Source organism: Odontesthes bonariensis, chromosome 12 (assembly GCF_027942865.1).
Source record: "Odontesthes bonariensis isolate fOdoBon6 chromosome 12, fOdoBon6.hap1, whole genome shotgun sequence".
Taxonomy (NCBI): domain Eukaryota; kingdom Metazoa; phylum Chordata; class Actinopteri; order Atheriniformes; family Atherinopsidae; genus Odontesthes; species Odontesthes bonariensis.
Genome location: NC_134517.1, coordinates 12,853,509 through 12,878,830, shown reverse-complemented (window position 1 = coordinate 12,878,830; position 25,322 = coordinate 12,853,509). Strand labels below are relative to the sequence as shown.

Sequence of the window (25,322 nt, the reverse complement as noted above, 5' to 3'; positions counted from 1 at the left end):
TGACTGAGCATTTAATTTCACAGCTCTCACTTTGCGGAAAAAATATCGGGATATATATCGTATATTGATATTCAACCTAAATATATGACTTTTGGTCCATATCGCCCAGCCCTACTTACTATCAGATAATCATTTATTGAGAAACTGCCCCCCACAGGGTTTTAGATATAGTAAAGAACAAATAACAAAATCTACAATAGCTTCAAGTCCTCATTAAACTACAAATGCTGCTGTTTAGAATTATCATGGCAAAATTAGACAGCTATTTGTAATATTTGTTTTAGTGCAAATATATCTACAGTGGCTGTGAAGAAGACAACTTATGTCCTTATACTTATGTGCAAAAAAACATGAACAGCATATACTCAACCACTTTTGCCCATCTTTTGGGAGAAATCTAAAAAGGCAAGCCATTCTCATATTTTGTTGTCTGTTTCCTCTTAGTGTCATTTATAAGTATTTTTTAAGTATCATTACATAGCAATCTGAGATTGGCATACCCCAAATTAGAACCTAGTTGAGTCCCTTTTTTTGCACTGGAAGCTCTTTTTTGTATATTAGGGACTACAGAAGGCTGCATCTACAAGACTCCATATTTTAATACGTTTAAATCTTTTTCATCACTCTTACAAGATAAATTATATGATGTATGCTTTAGGTTACTGTGGCACTATTATTTTTATGAGAATATTTAACTGTTAAATTGGAACCGGTTATAACTTTACTGAATATTGTGCTCAGCTGAGGATAGGTTTTATTTAAAAATGCAAACAATATCAAAATAGACTCATAGTTACTTTAACTATTCTTTCATATGCTATTTATTTCGTAAAATTCTTGTTTTTTGATCTGTTAATCTAAAACTTTACTTAAGGAAGATTTAAGAGCTTAGTTTATTTTCAAACAGAGGAGATCCTTCAGACCCATGTTGCTCACTGGTGGTCTCCTGATGGAGAGAGGTTGGCCTTCCTTGTTCTCAATGACACTCTGGTGCCAAATATGGCTTTACCTCGCTTCACTGGCATGTCATACCCGAAAGGAAAACAGTACCCCTACCCCAAGGTAACTTATGGTTTCTTTGTAATATTTTTCGTAACATGTAGGATTTCATATATTTTTTAAATTATTGCATCTGTTTTTAATTACATTGTACAGAGCTTTAAATTTTTTTTTCATAAATAGGATTGTAGAGTTTAAAACATTTGATTCCCTTTGTGTCTTTCTCCGTGTGTGCATACAATATTTTACAACACTAGCTTTTTAAATGTGCTTCGTCTAGCTTCTTAATTTTTTTTTTTGTCATAGACTCTCAGATGCAGATTTGTCACTCTACCAGTGTTCAGTCATACTGTGAAGCAGGAAAGGAAGTTTACACTGGCAACAGGATTACCTGAAAAGAAGATCATGGTTGCTATGGTGTCTTGTGTATGTGTATATCCACACTCACTCTACTTGAGGGGCAGTCCTGCTTTCACACTTGGGATCTCTACCAGAGGCCTGGGACCTAGAGGGTTTTTACGCAGTATCTTAGCTGTTCCTAGAACTGCACTCTTCTGGAGAGAGATCTCTGATGTTGTTCTTGGGAAATGTTCGAGCCACTCTCCCAGCTTTTGTGTCATGGCCCAAAGTGCACTAAGTACCCTACGACCATTGCCTTCTCTTTCCACATCATTTAAACTTCCTCCTTTAACACTTGGTATTTTTTAAGCTTTTCGTATTTCTTCGTCTTGATGTTGCCTTCACTTGGAATTGCTACATCTATCACTACTAAATTCTGTAGTTTGTAGTTTCTTCTGTAGTTTGTCAACTACAACTATGGCTGGTTGGTTAGGCATCATCCGTTTATCAGTCCGGATCTGTAAGTCCCGCAGGATCTTAGCTGTCATTCTTCACCACCTTTGGAAGTAGGCTATCTCCCACTGTGAGTTTGGACCGGACTTCTGACCCATACCCGGCACAAATGATCCTATACACCATTCCTGCCACTTCGTTATGGTGTTCCATGTATGCCTGCATCTTATACACTGCTAGTATGTGCTGGACTGTCTCGGAAACCTCTATAAACCGCTTGCACCTATCTGATGTGGTGGTCTTGTGCTCAGGACTTGTTCTTGAGCTGAAGTGATTTACGCCACTGCAATGTCTTTCTGTACCAACCTTTTCTAGCCATTGATAGGACTTCGTGATTTCAGCCACTTCGTCAATCTTTTGGCAGTACATGCTGTACTGAGGCTTATTTTTCCATTATGCTTCCTCCTCTTCTTCCTCCCCCTGGGATTCAGCTGTCTAAGGTACTCACTTAGCAGGTCATTACTGGGGGTCATCTTCCTGATGTATTCCTAGTTTCTTTGCAAGTTGGCAGTGGTATTCTATATATATATGTATATATATATATATATATATATATATATATATATATATATATATATATATATATATATATATATACACACACACACACATTTTTTGTAGATTTATTTAAAATTAACATAAAATAAAATTACTTCAATATCACCTATGTTTAATTTTTTTAATCAACTTTCTTTCTTATGCCTGCACTAAAGTTTTTCAGACAGTCTCTGCATAACGACACATACATAATTACTTGAGTGTGCATTCAGAGGGTTTGTAAAGAGTTGCTCCGAATGAATTATTAATCTGAAATAATTTAATTATGAACAGTTTGAAAATTGAAAATTAACATGAAAAACATTACATCAGGGATTTCTGCAGCAATCAGGTGAGGTCTGCATCTTTGTTTCTACATTTAGGCTGGCCAACCCAACCCAGTGGTGAAGCTCTGCGTTGTCAATCTTTACGGGCCGACACACACGCTGGAGCTCATGCCTCCAGAGACACTCAAGCTGCGGTGAGAAGAGCTGCTTGTTTGACACAAACTTCAGCATCAGCTGCTGTCACTTAGTCATACTTTTGACTTTTTAAACTTTAGATGATTCTCACAAATAACTTGGCGCCTTTAATTGGAGAATCTTGCTTACTGTTTTGCTGTGCCCCTGCACTGCAGTTTCTGGAGCTCTATATGAAACAAAGTGCAAGATAGATAACAACCAACTAATCTCATTATGACTGTGGTCAGGGAAAATGTTTCTTTGTTGTTATTTGATTACAAATGATATATTCACGTTTTGACATCTTGCTACTATAAATCCTAAATTTAATGGAGTAACTGTAATTTGTAAGCTAAGATAAAAGTTAGAAAAGCCTATCTACTCTGACTTTCACTTTCTGTGGTTATTTCTTCCCGAAACATCTGCAAAGCCTAGTTTTGCATTTGCAAACTTGCTCCTGTGGCATTATTCCTGTCTACAATTTGTCATTTTCATTTTGCACACTATTTTTTGTAGCCTTGAACGTTTTACTTCAATAAATGTGTGTCATGCACTATTAAAAACCTGACTTTTAAAGTGTATAAAATATTTCTAGGATTTGGCATGTCAAATGAAATGACAATATTTTTCATAGTGAGCATTATGTGACCATGGTGAAGTGGATCAGCAAGACCAAGACATCGGTTAGGTGGTTGAACCGGGCCCAGAACATCTCCATCCTGACTGTGTGTGACACCACCACTGGAGCCTGTGTCACGGTTTGTTTGCATGCGTTTGTGTGTGTTTGTTTGTAAAGGATTAAGACAGTAAGAGAGAGATGTACTTGGGAGGTAAAGTAGAAAATCTTACCTCTCTTTGCTCTGTGTTGACGGTAAAATTGCATAATTTTATTTGGAAATATAATGCTTTCTTTCAAAACTCCATCTCATAGCAGAATGTGGAATAGCTTTGTTGGTTGAAGTGCACAATATTGTAGTTTCAGAATAAAGGGTAAAAATTGTACAACTGTTGTGAAGCTGTTCTCTACACATAAGTAGTTGTACACCTTGCTCCCTGAAATTTCATGAAGAAGATGGGGATGATGGAGGGTGTTAATCTAAAAACTGCATTGTGAGAGCTTACTAGTTTTATACTTGTCCTGCACAAGTACTGATGTTTTGGTGAGGAGCTGAAACGTGGTTAGAGGTTAGAATCTATCTCCATGGCTACCCTGAATCAGTCCAACAAATAGGTCAGTGCATGTAACTCTGGGATCTACTACCATGGGAATGAATAATGATTTTTGAGCTTTATGGAATTAGTATTGTGGAAATAACATATTGTCCAAGTTTAGGCTAGTTTAGGCTTTGTTCCAGATACATGGTTTTTGTGGTTGAACCAACATAAGTGAGGTATTGATTCTTTAGGGTAAAGGAGCAGACTTTTATAAAATTTCTGTGAAAACTCTTTCACAGAACTCTTTCTTGTGAAAACACTCTTCCCCAGGGAAGACCGTCTCAACGTTGATCAAGTCTTGGGTGTGTTCTATCGGCAATTTGAGTTGCATCTCTGGTAACAAGGGCTGAAATTGAGCAAGGAAGGTTGAGGCCATAATGCTGGTTTAGATTAAGGTCACGGAAGGTCTCAGGGTTAGGCTTTAGAGCATGAATTCAGCTTGGTTACATTTTACATTACAAATAGGTAATAAGATAGTAATAGTATGGTAATAGTGTGGTAATAAAGATGTAATAAATAGATAATATCATAAAATTACTAAAGGAATAACTAGATAATAGCTTAGAAATAAAAATGGATATATCATGGTACTAACAGAATATAATTAAAGTTACAGGGTATTAAGTATGTAAAATGTTAAGGTAAAAAACTTTGAACTATCTTTGAGTGGTAGTTTTCCATTCCGATGCAAATGTGTTATTTTTCTGCAGTTTTCTCTCTTTAAAATATTAAGAATTTGTCATTTAACATTGCTTCAACTACAGCAACAACTTATTTCCTTATTTTGAGTGGAGTTTTACCTGGTGTCCAGTTTGTGGTTCTTACACCCATATGGGAAAACTACAAATACACTGTATTGTAAAAATTGTAAGCAAATATATAATGAATAAGTTTTAGGCACAAGTGTTATGTATAACTTCCAGGGTTTATGAAAACGTGCCAATGTTGTTTTTGTTCTTGTTTATTCACTCTGCAAGGCTGTGGTATGTTATGTTCAATTAACACACTTGACTTCATATTTTATTGTCAATTAATCTGGTGTAATTTTAAGTTAAATTATTTTTAAGGTTAAGGAAATCTACTTGGAAAGGTTAGAATTGCATTGTATTTGCCTTGTTCAAAAAGAAAAAACATTTTTCACAGCTTTGTATTCCTGACTCATGTGCATTGCATGAACTTCTACTACTACTAAGTGTTTCCAGGTAATCATTATACCTCTTTATGTTTGGCTTAATCTAATAATAGCCTGAAAAGAAATAGACATAGGCAGCTTGAAGCCCTAATTCAGGGTTATTACATAGCAACTACCACACATTTCCAGGGTAATCCATTCGTCTCTAGATGTTTGGTGTATTGTTAAATTACCATGACATGAATGAGAAACAGGTGCTTCATCTCTTTACAGGTTTGTGATTATTATTTGAAAACTGTCACATATGTTTCCAGGTAAACATTATAACACCAGGTCTTTGAACTTCATAGGGGGAACTTCATAACTTTGCTCCCTGATTGATGGCTGTTACATAGAAACTACTAAAGGTGTTTCCAGGTAGCTGACTGCAGCAATAAACATTCAGTGTCTTCAGTTGCCTTAAACAAAAAATGTTTTCAGTCAAATTTCAGTCAAAGATGTAAGATGTAATTACAAGTTTGGAATTCTTTCATGCCATTTTGTAAGTAGGTTGACTCTAACCTAAATGGTATAGAAACATCAACCAAGATTACCTCATTATCATTAGGTTATTACTAGGGCTGGGCGAGTTAACTCGTTATACGTGTTAACTTGCTAATTATTTAATGTAGATAAATATTTTATTGCGCATTAACGCAGGTTTTATTATTGTAAAAATCTGTTGCTCACAGGCTTTTATTTTGTAAAAGTCTGTTGCTGTCTGCTGCGGAACCGTAAAAGAAAGTAATTGGCGGATCCACCAAACATGGAGAAGGGTACGGAACTTTTACTTGGCCATTATCATTTTAAAGTTCTTCCAGACAGTGGAGTCGACTGAACAAAAGTCATCTGTAAACACTGCCAATATGCCGCCCATTGATTGGATGCAAGACTCCGTTCTTTTCACAGATGTTTATTGTTTATTTATTTATTGTTTACTGTTGCTTATTTTACTTGTTTCAACATAAAAGCACGTATTTCAAAATAAATTGAAAAAAAACTCCTGCATTTACAGCCAAGTTGAATTTTCTTATCACCGTAGTAGTTCCAGTCTAAAATATCAATGAAAGGCAAAACACACAATTGATAGCAGCAAGTCATTCAAGGAAACAGACAGTGGAGCGAGAGTTCTACATAAAAACTACATAGAAATGCTGATGTTAAAAGTGTGTTTGCACAGATGTTATGGCCCTTTCATTCATATGGAAGTACATTTAAAATAAAACTAAATGTTAAAGACTATACACTACTTTTGAATTCATTTTTTAATTTTGCGTACAAATGCGATTAATTGTGATTAATCAGGGAAATCATGTGATTAATTAGATTAAACATTTGAATCTTTGCCCAGTCCTAGTTATTACAATATTTAATGATTCATATTACCATTTTTTGTATTAAAATATTGCATCTATATAACGTTTCTATTTTTAGCAGGTTATCATATTATTTCTACAATGTTATTATACTATTAATGTTGTTTTCATCTTTAACCCCCCTCATTAGTGCTCTTGGTTCCAGGTCCCTTATTACACTGTAAATTCACTTCTGCTGTTATTACCATGATTACCTATTGTTTTTACCAGGCTAATGTCTGGTTATAACCTTGCCAATTAGATGATATAACCTAGTTATTACTACCGTATTACAATCTCTCACCACACTATTACCATCTCATTACCTTGCTGTAATACAAAGTGTGCCCACCACTCACGGGAAGGAAATTTGAGGCAACTTGAGCCAGGTGGCATGCGAATCCTCAGCATTGCAAACAAGGTGGCTCTTGGTGACGTGGAACGTCACCTCACTGGCGGGGTAAAAGTCTGAGCTGGTGTGTGAGGTGGAGCGGTACTTATTAGATATAGTTGGGCTTAGCTCCACACACAACTTGGCAGTGTGAGTGGTGTCTTGGTTTTGGACTTCAGGATTGTCCATCACAAATACCATGTTTGAGCATAAGGTGACTCATAAGTGTACTTGGTACCAGGCCACCTAAGGCCAAAGGTTGATTATCAACTTTGTTGTTGAGTCATCAGACCTGTGGCCATACAGTATGTCACTCAGGTGAAGAGAAGGGCAGAGTTGTCAACTGATCACCACCTGGCGGTGAGCTGGAGCCGTGGGGACTGCCAGTGCATCATAGCACAGAAACAGCACTGGTGAAAGTTACCAATGATCTCCTCTTAGCCTCTGAAAGCGGACTTGTGTCTGTGTTTGTCCTGTTGGATCTCAATGCTGAATTTGATAGGGTGGATCACAGTATTTTATCAGAGACTTGAACATGTTATTGGGATTAAAGAAACTGCACTAGGCTGGTTTAAGTCATATTTATCTGAAAGATTTCAGTTTGTTCTTGTAAATGAAGAACCTTTCTCTTACACCAGAGTAAGTTATGGAGTTCCTCAGGGTTCTGTGCTTGGACCGATTCTTTTTACTTTACATATGCTTCCATTAGGTAACATTATTGCAGCATGGCATAAATTTCCACTGCTATGCTGATGATATTCAACTGTACTTATCTATGAAACCAATAGGTTGGATAGACTACAAGCATGTCTTAAAGACATAAAGACCTGGATGACTCAGAACTGTCTGCATCTAAACTCAGACAAAACTGAAGTCGTTATCTTTGGACATGAGCGCTTCAGGGAGAAATTGTCTAGTTATACAGTTACTCTAGATCAGTGATACTCACTATTTTTTTCACAAGAGCCACATTGGCAGAGCAAAATCAAGAGAAGAGCCACTTTTACGACAACATACTAAGCCCTTTTGCAAATATGCATTTCTACATATAAACAACCCACAAAAAAAGAAACAGCCAATACATTTTCAATTAAGACCACATTTAGAAGCTGGCTTTCTTCATGTTGTATTTGTAGTTTGTTGTTGTAATCATAGTGAGACATTCAAGATGAGCATGGTTTTTGAGCTGGTTTTTGCCCTTTTTTAATTAAAAACCGATCCATTGTCCCAGCATCTCGCGGTACACCCGACGTTTGCCTGCTCGTCCCCTCTCTGGCGTCTTCATGTTGATTTTAGTTTGGTTTTTGTGCTGGTTTTTGCCCTTTTTTAATTAAATACCGATCCATTGTGCCTGCATCTCGCGCTGGCTAAAGGAGCTAGCATGCACTGCAGTCAAGTGTGACGGTGGTTTAAGCGGGCTGCGTTGCCAGGTTTAACAGTGCCTCCTTTAGGAAACACCATTAAGCTTGAATTAATACTTAATGAAAATACTTAATAGTACAAAAACGCAAACTTAATAAATATACCTAATACTGTGCAGTATTCGTTGTATGTTATTTAAAAAAAAAAAAAAATGTTATTTTTACCATATTGTTATAAGCTACTATGCAAGTGCGAGCCAACAATTAAAGCTTGAAGAGCCGCAGGTGGCTCGCGAGCCGCACAATGAGTATCTCTGCTCTAGATGGTATTTCCTTTGCCTCTAGTTCTACAGTGAGGAACCTTGAAGATATTTTTGACCAGAATTTATCATTTGACATTCCCATAAAACAAGTTTCTAGGACTGCCTTCTTTCACTTTCGTAATATTGCCAAAATCAGGAACATCCTCTCTCAGAGTGATGCAGAAAAAATGGTCCATGCAGTTGTTACTTCAAGACTGTACAACTGTAATTCTTTATTATTGGGATGTTCCACAAATTCTCTGAAAAGCCTTCAGCTGATCCAAAATGCTGCAGCCAGAGTTCTGATGAGAACTAACAGGAGATATCATATTTCTCCAGTTTTAGCTTCTCTTCATTGGCTCCCTGTGAAATTCAGAATAGAATTTAAGATTCTTCTCCTCACATATAAAGCTCTTAATGACCGAGCTCCATCATATCTTAAAGATCTCATTATAAGATATTTTCCTAACAGAGCACATCGCTACCAAACTGCAGGTTTTCTTGTGGTTCCAAAAGTTTCTAAAAGTAGAATGGGAGGCAGAGCCTTCAGTTATCAGGCCCCTCACTTTACTCTCTTTTCCCCCCCGTTTAATTTCTCAAATGATATTATTTACATGTAACATTATTTTGGTCATTAACTTGTGTTTCCCTGTTCCAACAGGTATACTTTGAATGGTGTTACTGTGTTTGTTGTCCCCTCTTTTCTGTCCTCTTAAACACCAGCTGGTCGAAGCGGATAGCCACCCTTCCTGAGTCTGGTTCTGCCAGAGGTTTCTTCCTGTTAAAAGGGAGTCGTTCCTTTCCACAGTCACCTCAGGCCCGCTCAAGAGGGGAGATTGGACTGAAGAGAGGTTTTGGTGCAATCTGTTGGTTTCCTTAGCTAGGAAATTATTTTTGAATTGGCTCTATAAGAATGAATTGGATTATTTTTAAATGAATTAATTGGATTTCATTGGATTATGATTACAATGAATTGCACTCCAATTGGCTTGAACTGGACTATATTATTTAAGTGCCTTGAGATGACATTTGTTGTAATTTGTCGCTTTATAAATAAAACTGAATTGAATTTGAATTGAAGCGAGAGATGCATAGACAGATTGGGGCTTTGTCAGTGGTAATGGCCCTAATGGCTGCTCCGATTTGTGGTCTTGAAGAGGGAGCTGAGTTGGAAAGTGAAGCTTTTGATTTACTGGTCCATCTTTGTTCCAACCCTGGTCATGAGATCTGGATAGTGACCGAAAGAACGATATCACGGATATAAACAGCTGACATGGGCTTCCCTTGGAGGGTGGCTGGGCTCAGCCTTAGAGCTTGGCTGAGGAGCTTGGCCATCTGGGGAAGCTCGGAGTAGAGCCGCCGCTCCTCAAAAGGAGTCAGCTGAGGTGGTTCAAGGCATCATGTTAGGATGTCTCCTGCTCGTCCAACTTTGGAGGATTTCCAGGCACATGCTCATGGGAGAAGGCCTAGGCCAGACCCAGGAGTCACTGGAGGGATTATATGTCCATTCTGGCCTGGGAACGCATTGGGATTCCCCAGGAGGGGCTAGAGAGTGTCACTGGAGAGAGGGATTTCTGGGTTTCTCTGCTAGACCTGCTGCCCCCGAAACCTGACCTTGAATAAGTGGATGAAAATTCATGGATGGATGGATATTCTAAGGAAAGCTAATCGTACATGTGACAGGCAAAAATAATTCCTTTTTCCTTCTACTAGATCCTCCATATGGAAGATGTACATATACATGTTTCAGCATGTACCAGATGTTTTGAAAAGTGCTAGTTAGTTGTAGTTTTAGTACGAGAGCAACATTATGAATGAAGAATCTAAACATATGTATGATTTATAATAGCAAAGATAGATGCACAAGATGGATGAACAATAAAACACATAGATCTATACATCTACACAATAAGATGTATTCTCTATAGTAGTATTTTTTACATACATTCTATGCAGCAAAGGCGAAAACACACCAGTATTAAAGAGATCTGGATCAAAATAGCCACCACTGTTATGCAACACCCCCCCTTCACTTTTTTTCACAAGGTGGATTCATGCACTGTTGCCATCAAGTGATACATATGATCTTCCATTTCTCAAACGTATTCCAATCAAATTTAGAAAAGCTCATTTCTGCAGTCTTCTTCATCATCATCCCCTGAATAGTACTCTTCTTCTGAAACATTTGATTATGCTGATATGACCATTCTTCCATGTGAATATATATAAAAATGGTTAATTCTACCTAAGATTACAATTTATTTAGCAAAGTGATTTTTTATAAAAAAAACTGTTTCTGCTCATTTTTTGCTCATAAAGATCTTTGTCATTGTTACATGTACCCTCTATATCTTTTTCCAAACATAAAAATTAGTGCTATTATGTTGTAATCTTACAATTCTAACTCAATTCTCCAACTCAAAAAGCGGTTTGGATGCTGTGTAAAATGTAAATAAAAACAGAGTGCAGTAATTTGCAAACTGCTGTGAGATACAAGATGAGCTAACTCTCATTTTTAACATTTAATATTAGTTTATGAAATTGCATTCAGCTTTACACAATAATTGAACCTTTTTCATATTGGAGCTGTACGTTCGTGTGTTTCTGCTCCAACACAGTGTCAGTTCTACTACTGTACAGATGTAATGAGGAAAGAAGAAATGCAGGAAAAAGGTATAGCAGACATTATGTTAATATGATTCACCTGTTCATTCAAAACTAGCCAAAGGAAAGTAATTGAGTTGGATTACAATCTTAAAATGAGTTTTCTTAATATCCTTGGTGATAAATATGACTTGTGCACATCTGCTGGTGTAAAATCCCTCCATATTATCGCCATATTCGGAAAAGACAGAGCAGTTTTAACCCTGCAATTGAACGACAATTCAATTCAATTCAACGACTCATTAGGCAAATCTGCAGTTATTTTATCCTGATTTAGTGCACCTTCAATACCCCTGCTAAAAATCTGGCTTCTGCTCATATAAATTGGTATGAAACAAGGGCACAGACTGGAAATGCTGTTCCCAGTAGCATATTCAAATAACCAGCAACAATAAGGGGTCTATTATCCTAATTATACAGATGATTGTGCCAGGAAAATGAGCGACCGAAATGCTATTCCAAAATAAATCTCCTTAGTATGAAAAATACACCACTTCTGTTAATATATGATGAAATAAAAGATACATACTCAGAAAAATACTCAATGAAAATATGATTATATCTAGAATACTCCTCTAGTGTTTGCTATTCTAAAACCTTAGATTACAGGTTAACTAACAATAAAGAAAAGCTTTAACAGAAAAGGATTTTTATGATGTGTGTGTGAAGTAACACTAGTGTGATATTCTTACATGTTTTTTTTAGAGACATGAAGAAAGCTCTGAGCTGTGGCTTTCCAACCAGGTAAAGTTCTCTCAATTCCATTTGTCATGTTGTGTGCCCATCCTTTTTGAATGTGCCTTGTTGCTGCAGTTTTCTTTTGATGTTATGTTTGTCTCAATGCCTTTGTGATTAATATTAAAACAATTTCTTACCTTTTTGTTGCATATTCTAAGGAAGCACCTCCCAGAACTCTCTGTATTGTTAAGAAAGGCTACATTCATCCCCAAAATCCTGAAACTTGTGATGCAAACATGGGCTGAGCAGCAACAAGACAGATTCTTGAATCATCTTTCCTGCTGCTTGATCTGTAGTTTCATCATTACGTGTTGAATTCTAAAGGGTATGTGTTTAGAGTTGAAAATAAAAGGTGGCAGCCTTTTAAATCATTGACTTCATTCAAACTATACACCATATATAGATAATATTTCTGATGTTTCCCCTGTTTATAATTAGATGATTATTTTTTAGATAGACCTGTTTCCAGTATATAAATTCTATAAATATGAATAACAAGAATGCAATCATTTGCAAATAATTAAAACGCGACTGTTTGAATAATTAAAAACACACTGTTAAAAAGTGGTGTATTGTGTTCTGAGCTGCTCATTTTCTCATATTTAGTCAAGAAAATGGGAAATAGGCGCAGCGATTTATTAAAATATGCACAAATATGGATACAAATAGACTATACAGGGCAAAAAATTGTTTCTTCAACTGTATGAATACAGGAAGAACCCTCAAATACAAGCTTTCTAATGATTTCTTTCAGTAGTTTTCTGGATTAGATCTGCTGGCCTCTGGAAGAACATCCCAAAGCTTCCATTCTTTTCAAAATCATCCCACATTTTTTAATTATGTTGACGCTCAGGCTTTGGGAGTAATCAATACATAAAGGCCTGCCGTCACAGATTTTCAGTCCAGTTATTGTGACATTTGGCATATTTCAGCCTTATTTCCCTGTTTCCCTTCCTTTAGAATAGATGCTTGACAATCAGCATTCAATAAAGACCATTTGTAATAGCTTTGGAGAACATTTGAAGGATCAACTTAAGGGCAACATGCCCCCCTTGGATCTTGTGTCAAGCCTTCACTGGATCTTTTCTTATTTCTTAAGGACAGTCCTTTCAAATACTCTTCTTTTGGTGTGGTTAGTTTTTTAGGCCCACCACTTCTTCTTTTCCCTCCGGTTATGAACTTTTTTCAGATACAACGAAAGATATGGGAAGAAATTATGTGTCTTTGCAGCTGGCTGATAGTAACAAAGTACCAAATGATACAATTTAAAATTTAGTAAACTTAAAAAGATCAAATATATAGCTTTAGACACACCTACTCCAGAGAGAGAAAGACATTAGTACACCACAGTGTCATACATGGAGCTGTGGAACAGGTGCTTAGACTTCTTCTTGACAACATTAACAGCCTATGTGTTGTTACAGGCTGGCATGTTGTCAAATGCTAACATTAACTGAACTGAAACTGAAACTGAATTAGATAAACCTTGTCCCCTACCTTACAAATGGCTTACAAAAGGAAGCCCTATTATTGTTGATTAGCTGAAATTTCCATTTCAAACAAGAATGAGAAAAGTAATTTACTTTCAGAACTTCAATAATCTCTTTTCTTCAATCCCAAAACACTTGACAGAATGTTAAGAACATATGGTCCAATATAAACAAGCATAGATTTATTCAAACTGGTTGCGAGTATAAAACTGTAAATAAGCATAAATTTAAAATGAAATCAAATTTATTACATTTCTGTGTTTCAACATTCGCGTGAGCTGCTTTCTTTGTGAAATTTACCAGTAAATATACATGACTTGTCTATCATTGCGTGGAATTTTTGTTTTGAAATGTCCCAACATTTATGGAAACATTGTTGTAAGGAGAAAAGTATGATCTATGCTTAAGAATGCTATCACTTTCACACGTGAATTGTCAATTATGTAACAGCAATCATTTAGCTTGGTATTAAACTCTTGATTTAAGGTAGATAACATGCATTACTAACTGTAGGCAATACGTTTTGCAGGGAAACTAACATTCCATTTACCTATACACAGAAAAATCCTGTGAAATCATCACGGTTATAGATAATTGATTCTATTAGCTGCGTTACGTTTGAGAAAATGCATTGCACAATATGTTTTTGAGCTTCAGACAGAATAAAATGCTGTTCTTTCCTGGATACATTAACCATTGTATCTTTTCCATGAAATGTTAATTATTTAATTCAATAAGCAGTTACAACGGTAACAAAATGTGCGTTTTTAATGGAATATTGTTACAGATTGCTATGTGTAGACTAAAAAATAATTTTCTGGTGGAGACAATTACAGTACTTTTTATTATTATTTTGTTCATATTGTTATTACAAAAAATATAATGTGTGTTACTGTAACATTTTTTATTTCCCAGCTTCTGAAGAAATGAGAAACATGAAATGAAAAACTTTTCAGAGATTAATCCTTCATCTTTTATTTTACTGAATTTTCTCTTATGCTTTCTCTCAGTTATTTGAAAATTTGTAGAGTGTGTGCCTTGAAAATGTTGATGCAAATTGTTTGTCATTCCAGGCTTTAGAAGTAAAACTACACAAACGTTGCCCCAGGCCACGAAAAGGCAACTTTTTAAAACCATGAATTCATACTTGCCTTCCACAGAATCAAGAACCTGTGTTCTCCAAAGATGGCAACAGATTTTTTCTGACTGTCCCAGTAAAACAAGGAGGTCGAGGAGAATTTCATCACATCGCCATGTTCACGACACAGGTGAGGACTCACTCAAGGTCAATATGTATATATATATATATATATAAAGATAGATAGATAGACGACTTTAGTAATCGCTTTGGGAGGTTCCCTCAGGGAAATTGAAATCTCCATCTCACTCACGCTCAGCACTGTTATATACAGATATGAACAGAAAAGCCTGAGTGAGGCTGTAATGAATATCAACATAAAAATAATATGTTTGAATTATATAATGTTCCAGATTGATTCATATTGCAAATCTTTTGTCTGAAAATGCATTGTCTACATTGGATATATTCAAGTGCAAATACAAAATGTAGATTACTTTGCTCTTTGGGAGTTCAGACATAAATCAACAATTATTTTAATTTTTTTTTATTTAAAGAGTAGAAAGCTTAAAATATATGATGGCTTGGGTTTACGTATATGCAGCGTAGACATCTTGACAGGTGGACTGATTCAAATAAAAGGGAATCTTTTTCATCAGATGATTTAGAGTTGTTGTCAAAAATCCACCTTTCTAGATACTGTGTTAGTCTTAAGAGAAATGTTTTCTGACAAATTAGTAGTGGAAGAAAAACTCCCAATGCCCACTCTTGAACAAATCTTCTTCCACAAAATAAAAAGGAGCTTCACCCTGAGCAATGTGAGCTTGGATCACTGAACATAATTGTGTTTGAGTTTTTGAATTTTAACTGTGATTCCCACTGTTACTGTTGCCACGGTTCGGAGTGGTAGAGGTGAGGAAATATACAGATTGTGACAACTGTGTTGTGTTTTACAATAGTTTATTCAACCTTTATTTAGACATGCAATCTCACTAAGAAACAGAGTCTCATTCTCAAGAGAGACCTTATTCAAACAGATATGTAGACTGAAAATTTATTGATCAGCCATTGTGTTTGTTTTTATTTAATGGTCAGTGCTGGTTATGTAAATCATATGGCAGCTGATGGTCGATTAACAAAGCCAATATGATGGTATTATTTTTCTTTTTTCATATGATTAAATAAAACAACCTAATAACAGACACAACAATCTGACTTGTTAATTTGTGGTATATTGTAAATAATTGTTTGCTTAGAAAGATGGAAAATAGGTTCTGTATTTAGAAACACAGTGGCATGTTAATACTGTAATGAGAAAATACCAGATAGCATTATGAAACGGACCCTTTTCAAGAATTATTCATTGGTATCAAGAAAAGTCCAATTTTGTATGGAATAATTTGATAATAAATAATGTGCAATATGTTTACAAGGGTCACTGGGGCAAACAAATTCCTCCTGATTAAATCAAAAGAAGAAAGAAATTATGGACTTTTTTTGTTTGATCTTGGTGAACGATTGATTCAGCTGGATGATTTTGCAGTTTGTGGTGCTGCTGAATTGTATTTTGCTGTATTAGAATATTTTCCCACACCTTTCTAATTGATAAAGCAAATATAAAAAAGCAAAGAAAAAAAAAAGAAAAAGGCACATTGACAAATTCTTTAAAATTCAAAATGTACAATATTGATTCACATGTCACACTCATACAAAAATGAATCTCAATAAAAACAAAGAGCTACCTCAGTGTTCGCCTTTGCCATGCAAGTTTCTTACAAAGGCCTCCAATCACTTGACTAAATCAAGTTTGCTGCTTTTTACATGGTGTGTATAAATATGTTTTCTGGTGTGGTGTATATATACTATGTTGCCAAAAGTATTCGCTCATCTGCCTTTACACACATATGAACTTAAGTGGTCTGAATCCATAGGGTTTAATATGACGTCGGCCCACCCTTTGCAGCTATGACAGATTCAACTCTTCTGGGCAAGCTTTCCACAAAGTTTAGGAGTGTGTTTATGGAAATTTTTGACCATTCTTCCAGAGGGCACATTTGTGAGGTCAAACACTGATGTTGGACGAGAAGGCCTGGCTCGCAGTCTCCGCTCTAATTCATCCGAAAGGTGTTCTATCTATCGGGTTGAGATCAAGACTCTGTGCAGGCCAGTCAAGTTCTTCCATACCAAACTCGCTCATCCATGTCTTTATGGACGTTTGTAGCCTGGCTGATGTGTCCACATCTCGATGAGATGGTGGTCTGGGAACTAGGTGTGCATTTTCTTGTATTTGAGGCGTGGTTTACGAATGCCTAGAGCCATTTATTGGGCGCTACGAATGTCTATCAAATGGCGTCTGGTTCTTCCCATGCTGCTTTGCACGGGATTCATAGCCAATTGTATCACTTATACCAGATGACGTATGTAGAGCGACTTTTGCCAAAGCCTGTTGGTAGCAGAGCAAATACATCCTTCTTGGCAATGAAATCTTTCAACGCCAAACGTTGCTCTTTTTTAAAAGTAAACTTGCGTTCTAAGCTACTTAAAACACTTTCTAAGGCTGCATCGAACGGTAACGTTGTGTCCGCTGCCATGTTGGATTAACACTCTACAAGCTTCGGTGTCGCGCATAGACATCGTCATCGTCTTGCTTTACACTTTAAACTTTACACTAAGGACAATGCAGTCAGACGAGTACCGTTCTCCTGGCAACCGACAAACCTAGACTCGTCCAACAGATTGCCAGATGGAAAAGCGTGATTTATCACTCCAGAGAACGTGTCTCAACTGTGCTAGAGTCCAGTGATGGCGTGCTTTACACCACAGCATTACATTAATGCATTACACTTGGTGAAGTATGGCTTGGTTGCAGCTGTTCGGCCATGGAAACCCATTTCATGAAACTTTCTACACAGTGTTCTTGAGCTAATCTGAAGGTTGGAAGTTTGGAGGTCTGTAGCAATTTACTCTGCAGAAAGTTGACAACCTCTATGCGCTACAGCATTCCCTGAACCCGCTCTGTCATTTTACGTGGCCAACCACTTTGTGGCTGAGTTGCTGTCGTTCTCAATTGCTTCAACTTTGTTATAAAACCACTGACAGTTGACTGGAATATTTTGTACCAAGGAGATTTCACAACTGGACTTATTGCACTGGTGGCATCCTATCACGGTGCTATGCTGAAATTCACTGAGAGCGACCCATTCTTTCCCAAATGTTTGTACAAGCAGTATGCATGCCAAGGTGCTTGAATTTATACACCTGGGGCCATGGAAGTGATTGTAACACCTGAATTTAATTATTTGGATGGGTGAGTGAATACTTTTGGGAATATAGTTTATATATATATTTATGTCAATTTATATATATATTTTTTTTCCAGTTCAGAGCAGATCAAAGCGAAGTCCGACATTTAACATCAGGGAATTGGGAGGTGACCAAGATTATTGCCTACGATGATAACACTGATAATCTGTAAGTCTAACCAACTGTAATCAAAGCAGTTCAACAACACTAAGGGTTAAAATTTCACATTCACACTATATACAGAAAGTGGGTCCGTTATGCTACATGAGTTTAGAAATTTAACCCAAACCAAAATACAAAGGGACATGATGAAAAGAATTTGTTGTTGATTTTCTCTTATTTTCTCTTAACAGTTATTTTCTTAGTACAGAGGGCTCGCCACGAAGACGCCAACTTTTCAGGTTTGTGTTATAATTGTTGTGCTTCCAATAAAATGCTTCCAATTTCCTCTAAAGAAGTTTAATCCACCTTGTCTTACTTTTTCATTTTCTTCTCTCCCCAGTGTTAAAACCGTGGGTCTGTTCCCACGACGCTGTTTAACATGTGAACTAAATAAAGCTCATTGTCTGTACCTTGACGCTGACATCAGCCCCACAAACCAGCACGTTATTCTCCACTGTAAAGGTGAGACATCATTTATACTATTTTAAGGTTCTTCTACTACTCCTGCTGTTAAACTCATAATCAAATAGCACATAAAAATGTCTTTGGCTGTCATAATGCGACACATTTCCAAGTTAGGGGGTGCAATTATAGTATAATAGTATTGTGTTTTAAAATTAAAAAAATTTTAGTTGATTACAATTAAATTATGTTTTCTTATTTATACAGCACTTAAGAGTTTACAATGTAAGATATGCCACTATAAAGAAGATATTAAATTATATTAATTTTAATGAATCAACCAAACTCCCTATTTTATGAGAATAATAAACAAGAAGTAATAGAATAGAATAGAAAAATACTTTAATTATCCCCCAGAGGGGAAATTAAAAAAGCATGCACCTTACCATGAATGTCTGCAGTCAGCTAAACCAGATCAAATATGAAACTGTAACTTGGTTCCTTAAAAGAGTAAAACATTTCCTTCAGCTGATTTTCGAAGACCTCAACCCCCGTTTTCTGATCTCATAAATCCAATAAGCAAATACATTTGTATACATTTGTAAATGATGAGAGAGCTAATTGCAAAGTAAAAGCTACATTTATAGCTAGACCTTCAGTGCCAACTCCTGTTGTTAAAATGTTGGCAAATAACCTAACTATGACACATTTGGGCAAGGTATATGCTGTTGCCATTTAATGTAACGACCTCATGTTCACAATAACTTTTTAAAAAGTGGAATTAAGTGTTGTGATGGACTGGTGACCTGTCCAGGGTGTACCCTGCCACTCGCCCAATGATGGGATAGGCTCCAGCCTCCCCGCGATTCAACCGACGGATTTGAGCGGGTATAGAAAATGGATGGATGGATGAAATTAAGTGATTTGGCTAAACTCTTAACACCTGCAATAACAGTAACTAATTGGAGAGACATGAATATATAGAAGCACCAAGCAGTGAAGACCTCTATACAACCAAAAAGCTTCCCCATGGATTCAAGCCAGTCTGGTAGGTTTAAACGCACACTTCATCACATTAAGCATTTTAGGCCACAACCAGGTCACTGACTCTGAACATCATTTACACCTCAAGCAACAATCCAAACCGCCCAATCGTCAGATTAATATGCATTAGGATGCCCAGTACCAAAATAACCAGCATTTTCAAGACCCCTCATGGGTGGCAAAAATGCTTTTATGTTATAAAAAGCACTTTGAATTGTTTTGTACACGAAATGTGCTATACAAATAGCTGATTGGACAAAATCTCCACTTTAGTTTTGCTGTGCTGGAAGCAGTGAAAAGACTGGTTGGACACCAAGACTGGTTTGAATCGAGCTTTGTGAAATAAGTAAATATATAAATACATATATACATAGATATAGATATAGATATAGATATCCATGTCTCTATATATAAATATATAATGTAAATATATGTAAATTATATAAGATTCATTTTCTGTTTCTGACCATGTCAATCCATTCAGAGGTGTTGCTGGCCCCGGCAGACCACTGCTGGATATGTGGTTGAAACTAAAATTTTAAAAAAATAAATAGAATCAGACATTTTACAATTTTCCTTGAATAATGGCAAAGCCTCGCTCATATCAGAAGTGACTCACAATATCCAGATTCAAAGGAAATATTTTAAATATTTTATCTATGTAAAAGTGGCTGGTGGAAAATTCATCCCAACATCAACAGCAAATTTATTTATGTTTTTTTATTTTTAAGGAAGACCCAGTTGGCTTTTTGGATTGCATTGAGGGCTTTAATATTTTTGGCTTATCCTTGACAGACACTAAAAAAGGAGAAGAAGAAGAGAAGATTTCAAAACTGTGGAAGTCTTATGTTCTTGACTTATTCAGCATTTAGACATTCAATAATACCATATGTACAGGACTGGTCAATGTTACCCCTCTGAAAAGGAAGATAATCAGTTAGAAAAGGTTAGCTCTTTGGTTTAATTTGCAGTTGTGTGCTTAAAGCAGACTGCAAGAAAGCTGGAGAGACAATGGCGTTCCTCTAATTTGGAAGAGTATTGGAGTATACTCAGGTATTGGGAAAAAAACATGTAAATAAATCACAATGGAAAGCCTGCCTTAAGGCTGACCAAAGCGCTTTAAAAATGTATGGTATGGCTAACCCTAACCCATCCCGAAACCTGAGTATTTGGGATTTTATTTTTATTTATTTTAGTATGCCCTATCTATATATTCTGAGAGGGATTTGAAAACTTTATCATTGTTCATAGCTTTTTTGAGCACTTAGTTTTTATTATCATTATTGAATTCATTATATCATATCATTTATCAAATATATGTATTTGCTATCCACGTAATTATTTTCCCTAACTTATTGCAACACTCTGCTGTCTTTATTAGGCTACTAATTACTCTTGTTGAGTCCACCCACTTCCTAAGTCCTCTGTACCTTGCACTGGGTGACAGGAAGTATTTTCACTTCACTTGGTGTCACTCTGGAATCGCCTTTCAACCGTTGCTAACGTTGCTAATTCGAGTTGGCTAATTTGTCAACAAACACCACCGGAAGCTGTCACGAGCCTGAGATACGGTAGCCCATAAGTGATAAAAAAATATAAAACGCCCTGGGCAACTACTTGCGCAAAGACTCGGCAAACAGGTGCTTGTGAGAAAAACGTGCACTAGCACGTAACTTTGATGTCAAAGTCGCGGGCCACGAGTTTGAGACCCATGGATTAAAGTAAATGCACTAGCCTGTTTATATTCTGGTTATACAGTCATATTTATATGATAGATTCCAGTTTGTTCATATAAACAAAGAATCTTCTTTACACACCAGAGTAAGTCATGGAGTGCCACAAGGTTCTGTGCTTAGACCAATTCTTTTCACTATATATATGCTTCTATTAAGTAATCTTATTAGATAGCATGGCATACATTTCCATTGCTATGCTGATGATACTCAGCTGTACTTATCTATGACACCAAATGAAACCAATCAGTTGGTTAGACTACAGGTATATCTTAAATATGATATGACATAGATCACTCAGAACTCTCAAAAATTCCAAACAAACTGAAGTCATTGTCTTCGTTTCAGGAAAAAACTATCTACCTGGCTTCTAGTACTACAATGAGGAACTTTGGAGTTATTTTTTTACCAGAATTTATCATTTGAAGCACATATGAAATAGGTTTCTAGAGCAAAGATTGCCTATGATCTATGTAGCCCACATTGTTTGCTGGAAACCATCTAGACAACCAGCGCTCGAAGGATGACATGCGGCTAAACATGTCATTGGCGATGGGTGTATTATCGCTGACGTAAATTGCTATTTTACCGTATTTACATTTATCCTTAGCCAGCAGTTTCAAATAGGATTGTACATCGCCCGCTCTAGTCCCTGGAATACATTTGACTATGGTCGCCACGATTCTGACAATAGAGCTGCTAATTATCAAGGTTTTGACTACTGTGGGTGTATTGCTGAGTGGGGAAAATCTGTTTGAAACGTGGACAAGTTGATGGTGAACCACAGGCTCGACTTTCAGACTATGCCTCCTCTTCTAACCATTCATCCAGCATGCCTGTGGTCCTAGCTGCTTGGGGTCTGCTATGGTGAAATTGCAAAAAGCTTGTTGTTTTCAAAATGAAAAGGTCATATAATCTTGACACCTTTTTTTTTTATCAAGAGTAGCATAAACTTTTTAAGGGACCTTATACATGACTTGTGATAGGTTTACTCTTTTAAAGCAAGCAGATGACACCATGAAACCACTTGTTTGCGTAACACATGAAATGCAAAAGTCAAAGCTAGTGTAGCCTATAAATAGAGGTAAGACCTATGGTTTGTGTTCAAGCCTAAGGAAAGTAGAGCAGGAGTATTGTAATTGGGCTTTCAAAAGTTTTTTAGCTCATCAAGAAGCATTATAGTGGCAGCTGAGCTGTTGACAAAACATGCACTCTAACTAGATGTTTTACAAAAGGACAAAAAATAACTAACATGATATTACAGTCATAGGCTATTAGAGAGTCAGCAAGTTACCTTAAAGGATAAGACCGTTTTTTTTTACATTGGGCCCTTGATTTCACATTATAACATGATGTTCTACTCACCCCTGCTTGTTGTTGAACATTTGGAGCTGTTCCGAAGATATTCGCGAGGCGTCTGGCTGCTCTCTTGAGATATTCGGCCATGAAACGGTTTCCTATGGGCAAGCTTATACAGGCACAAACTATGCTGTTTATAATTTATTAATTACTGTACACTAGCACTGATAACGTGGAGATGCGTCGCTTACTTAAAAAAATCCGGGTTACTGTAATTTTGAAGTTTTGTCGTAAAGTGGGTGTTACTGACGTCCTCCTCGTGCTACTGCCACAGACAGCCCACAGACCTGCTGCCTATTTATTCATTCGGCTAAAATTCAAAATTAGTAACCCGGATTTTTTTAAGTAAGCGACGCACCTCCACGTTATCAGTGCTAGTGTACAGTAATTAATAAATTATAAACAGCATAGTTTGTGCCTGTATAAGCTTGCCCATAGGAAACCGTTTCATGGCCGAATATCTCAAGAGAGCAGCCAGACGCCTCTTGAATATCTTCGGAACAGCTCCAAATGACCAACAACAAGCAGGGGTGAGTAGAACATCATGTTATAATGTGAAATCAAGGGCCCAATGTAAAAAAAACGGTCTTATCCTTTAAGTCTGATTTATTTAGATAGGGAAGGTGAAAAGCAAAAGGAGAAAATGAAACCACTGACTGTATTTGTATTTGTATTTTTATGTAGAAGATCAAATTATATTCAAAAGTACTTAAAAGTAAAAATACTTCTCTTTCCCCAGGTCCAGGAGCACCGACTGTAATCCTACACAGCCTCAATAATTCAAGTAAGTAACAGACACACAGGGGATTTCTTCACCATCTCTCTGCCATTTATTTGTGACATAAATATTGCCACATTCCTTCATGGCTCACATGTGCCTCTTGTTTTTGTCTTTTATTATATGTTAATGTTTTTATTGCACTAAAAAAGTTAACAACAGTGCTGCAGAAAAGCCAGGAATTTGCTCTGGGTTATTTGAAAAGACTCTCCATCCACAACTGGTAACAAGACCCTCAGTTTCATTATAAGATGTCGATTGAGTTAGGGTTTTCTATTAAAAAATGCTGGATGAATTTAATTTAATTTAGCTGCCTCTGAGATGGCTTTAATGGAAGAATGACCAGATCAGGGAGTTGTATTTATCAAATGTGGAGATAATACTGAAGTTTCTATGTAAAAAATACAAGCTCCTGTGTAAAAATACTTTGCATGGATGGAAGATCAAAGTCACAAACTAATTCAAAAACTAAAAACACATTTAAGTTAAAGTAATTGTAATTCAGAGCCATTATCCTTTATATTCTCAGAATAGAAAAGTTGAAATCAAAGAATGTATCCAGACCATTTCAAAGACCATTTGAAAAGTGATCCCACGGACTCAGATTTTTCTGTGGTACCTACTCTTTGGATCTCATCTTATTATATGACTTGATCGAAATGCAATAACCCATATCATTATAGGTCATTTTTATGCAGTCACGTTGGGATTTTCTATATAGATTTTGGAATATATCATACTTTAAACACATCACCCTCATCTTCACAGATTACTACATCCTTGAGAATAACTCTTTGCTAAAGGCAGCCTTGAAGTACAAAAGGATCCAGCTGACTGACTTCAGAACTGTTCCAATGGAACATTTTGGTGAGAATAAATTATTGGGTTTCTGTAGTGATACTGTGAATCACAGTTGACTTGCAGGAGAGCTACATAATATATTTTCTTTAATTTTTCTTTACAGATTTACCTTTAAAGATCTCTTACCCACCAGACTTCTCTGATTCCCGTCATTATGGATTACTACTGGTAGTGTACGTAACAGAACATATGTGATGACACAGAGCATGTGTCCACTGTCGAACTACATGCATTTCATATAGTATGAATTTCTTTATCTCATGGGGTTAAAATATTTGGTCTGTGCTTTTTGTCTTGTAGCTTAGGAAAGCTTTTGAGGAAAACATCAGCTTTGGATTTAATTTCTTGTTATTTTTCTGTCAGTTAGCAATGTTTGGTCCATGTTCTCTATATAAAATGCTTGATTAAGCTGTAGTTCCATCTCTAGAAATCTCCATCTCAGCTTTTTCACAAACAAATACTTCTTTCAGGGAAAGTTAAATCCCTTTGTTGAACCAATTTACCTCAAGAAATAAAGCAGTTTAATAAAAATGCAAACATCTTGATATAAATTATTATTTATTTTAAGCCACATATTACCTCATTACATATTTCAGTATCACTTGAGATGATACATTTCACCTTTTAAGGTATTTACTATAAGTCCTATGTAACTAAGAGTTACATGATATGTATTGAAATGATAAAATCAGAATATTCATGTTCCTAATAATTGTGCATGCATTATTCTGTAAATGAGTGACAAAGCAGGTAATATTAAACATGTCAACAAAAGGTTATCTCATTTACAAGTATTGTGTGTGTATTCAAACTCTGCTACATCTTCTTCCGTTGTGCCGTAGTGCTTCATTGTTGTCCAAAAAAATTACCTAAATCAATTCAGTGAACCACACTGCTGCATTGGCCAACAACTATCATGAACACACACAGATGTTTTTTTTTTTTTGTTTGCTTGTTTTTTAATTAAACTTTGAATACACTGTTATGCTGTGTAAAACACTCAGTAGAGCACCAGCAGTGTGTTAATATATGCCTGAAAGTGTCCTATGTAACTGTGACTGTGATA

General features: G+C 36.3%; 1 protein-coding gene across 4 annotated transcripts in view; it reads left to right on the top strand.

The window, feature by feature from the left end:
* The window catches only part of dpp10 (dipeptidyl peptidase like 10), an 81,163-nt gene that overhangs the window by 36,239 nt on the left and 19,602 nt on the right, over positions 1 to 25,322 (top strand). For all 4 annotated transcript variants that reach the window (XM_075479109.1, XM_075479110.1, XM_075479112.1 and 1 more), the window contains 11 exons: positions 908 to 1,062; positions 2,772 to 2,869; positions 3,484 to 3,607; positions 12,014 to 12,052; positions 14,697 to 14,804; positions 17,994 to 18,085; positions 18,271 to 18,318; positions 18,420 to 18,541; positions 23,357 to 23,401; positions 24,164 to 24,262; positions 24,360 to 24,429. In XM_075479109.1, the coding sequence (XP_075335224.1) occupies positions 908 to 1,062; positions 2,772 to 2,869; positions 3,484 to 3,607; positions 12,014 to 12,052; positions 14,697 to 14,804; positions 17,994 to 18,085; positions 18,271 to 18,318; positions 18,420 to 18,541; positions 23,357 to 23,401; positions 24,164 to 24,262; positions 24,360 to 24,429 (1,000 nt within the window). The remainder of the gene's footprint in view (positions 1 to 907; positions 1,063 to 2,771; positions 2,870 to 3,483; positions 3,608 to 12,013; positions 12,053 to 14,696; positions 14,805 to 17,993; positions 18,086 to 18,270; positions 18,319 to 18,419; positions 18,542 to 23,356; positions 23,402 to 24,163; positions 24,263 to 24,359; positions 24,430 to 25,322) is intronic.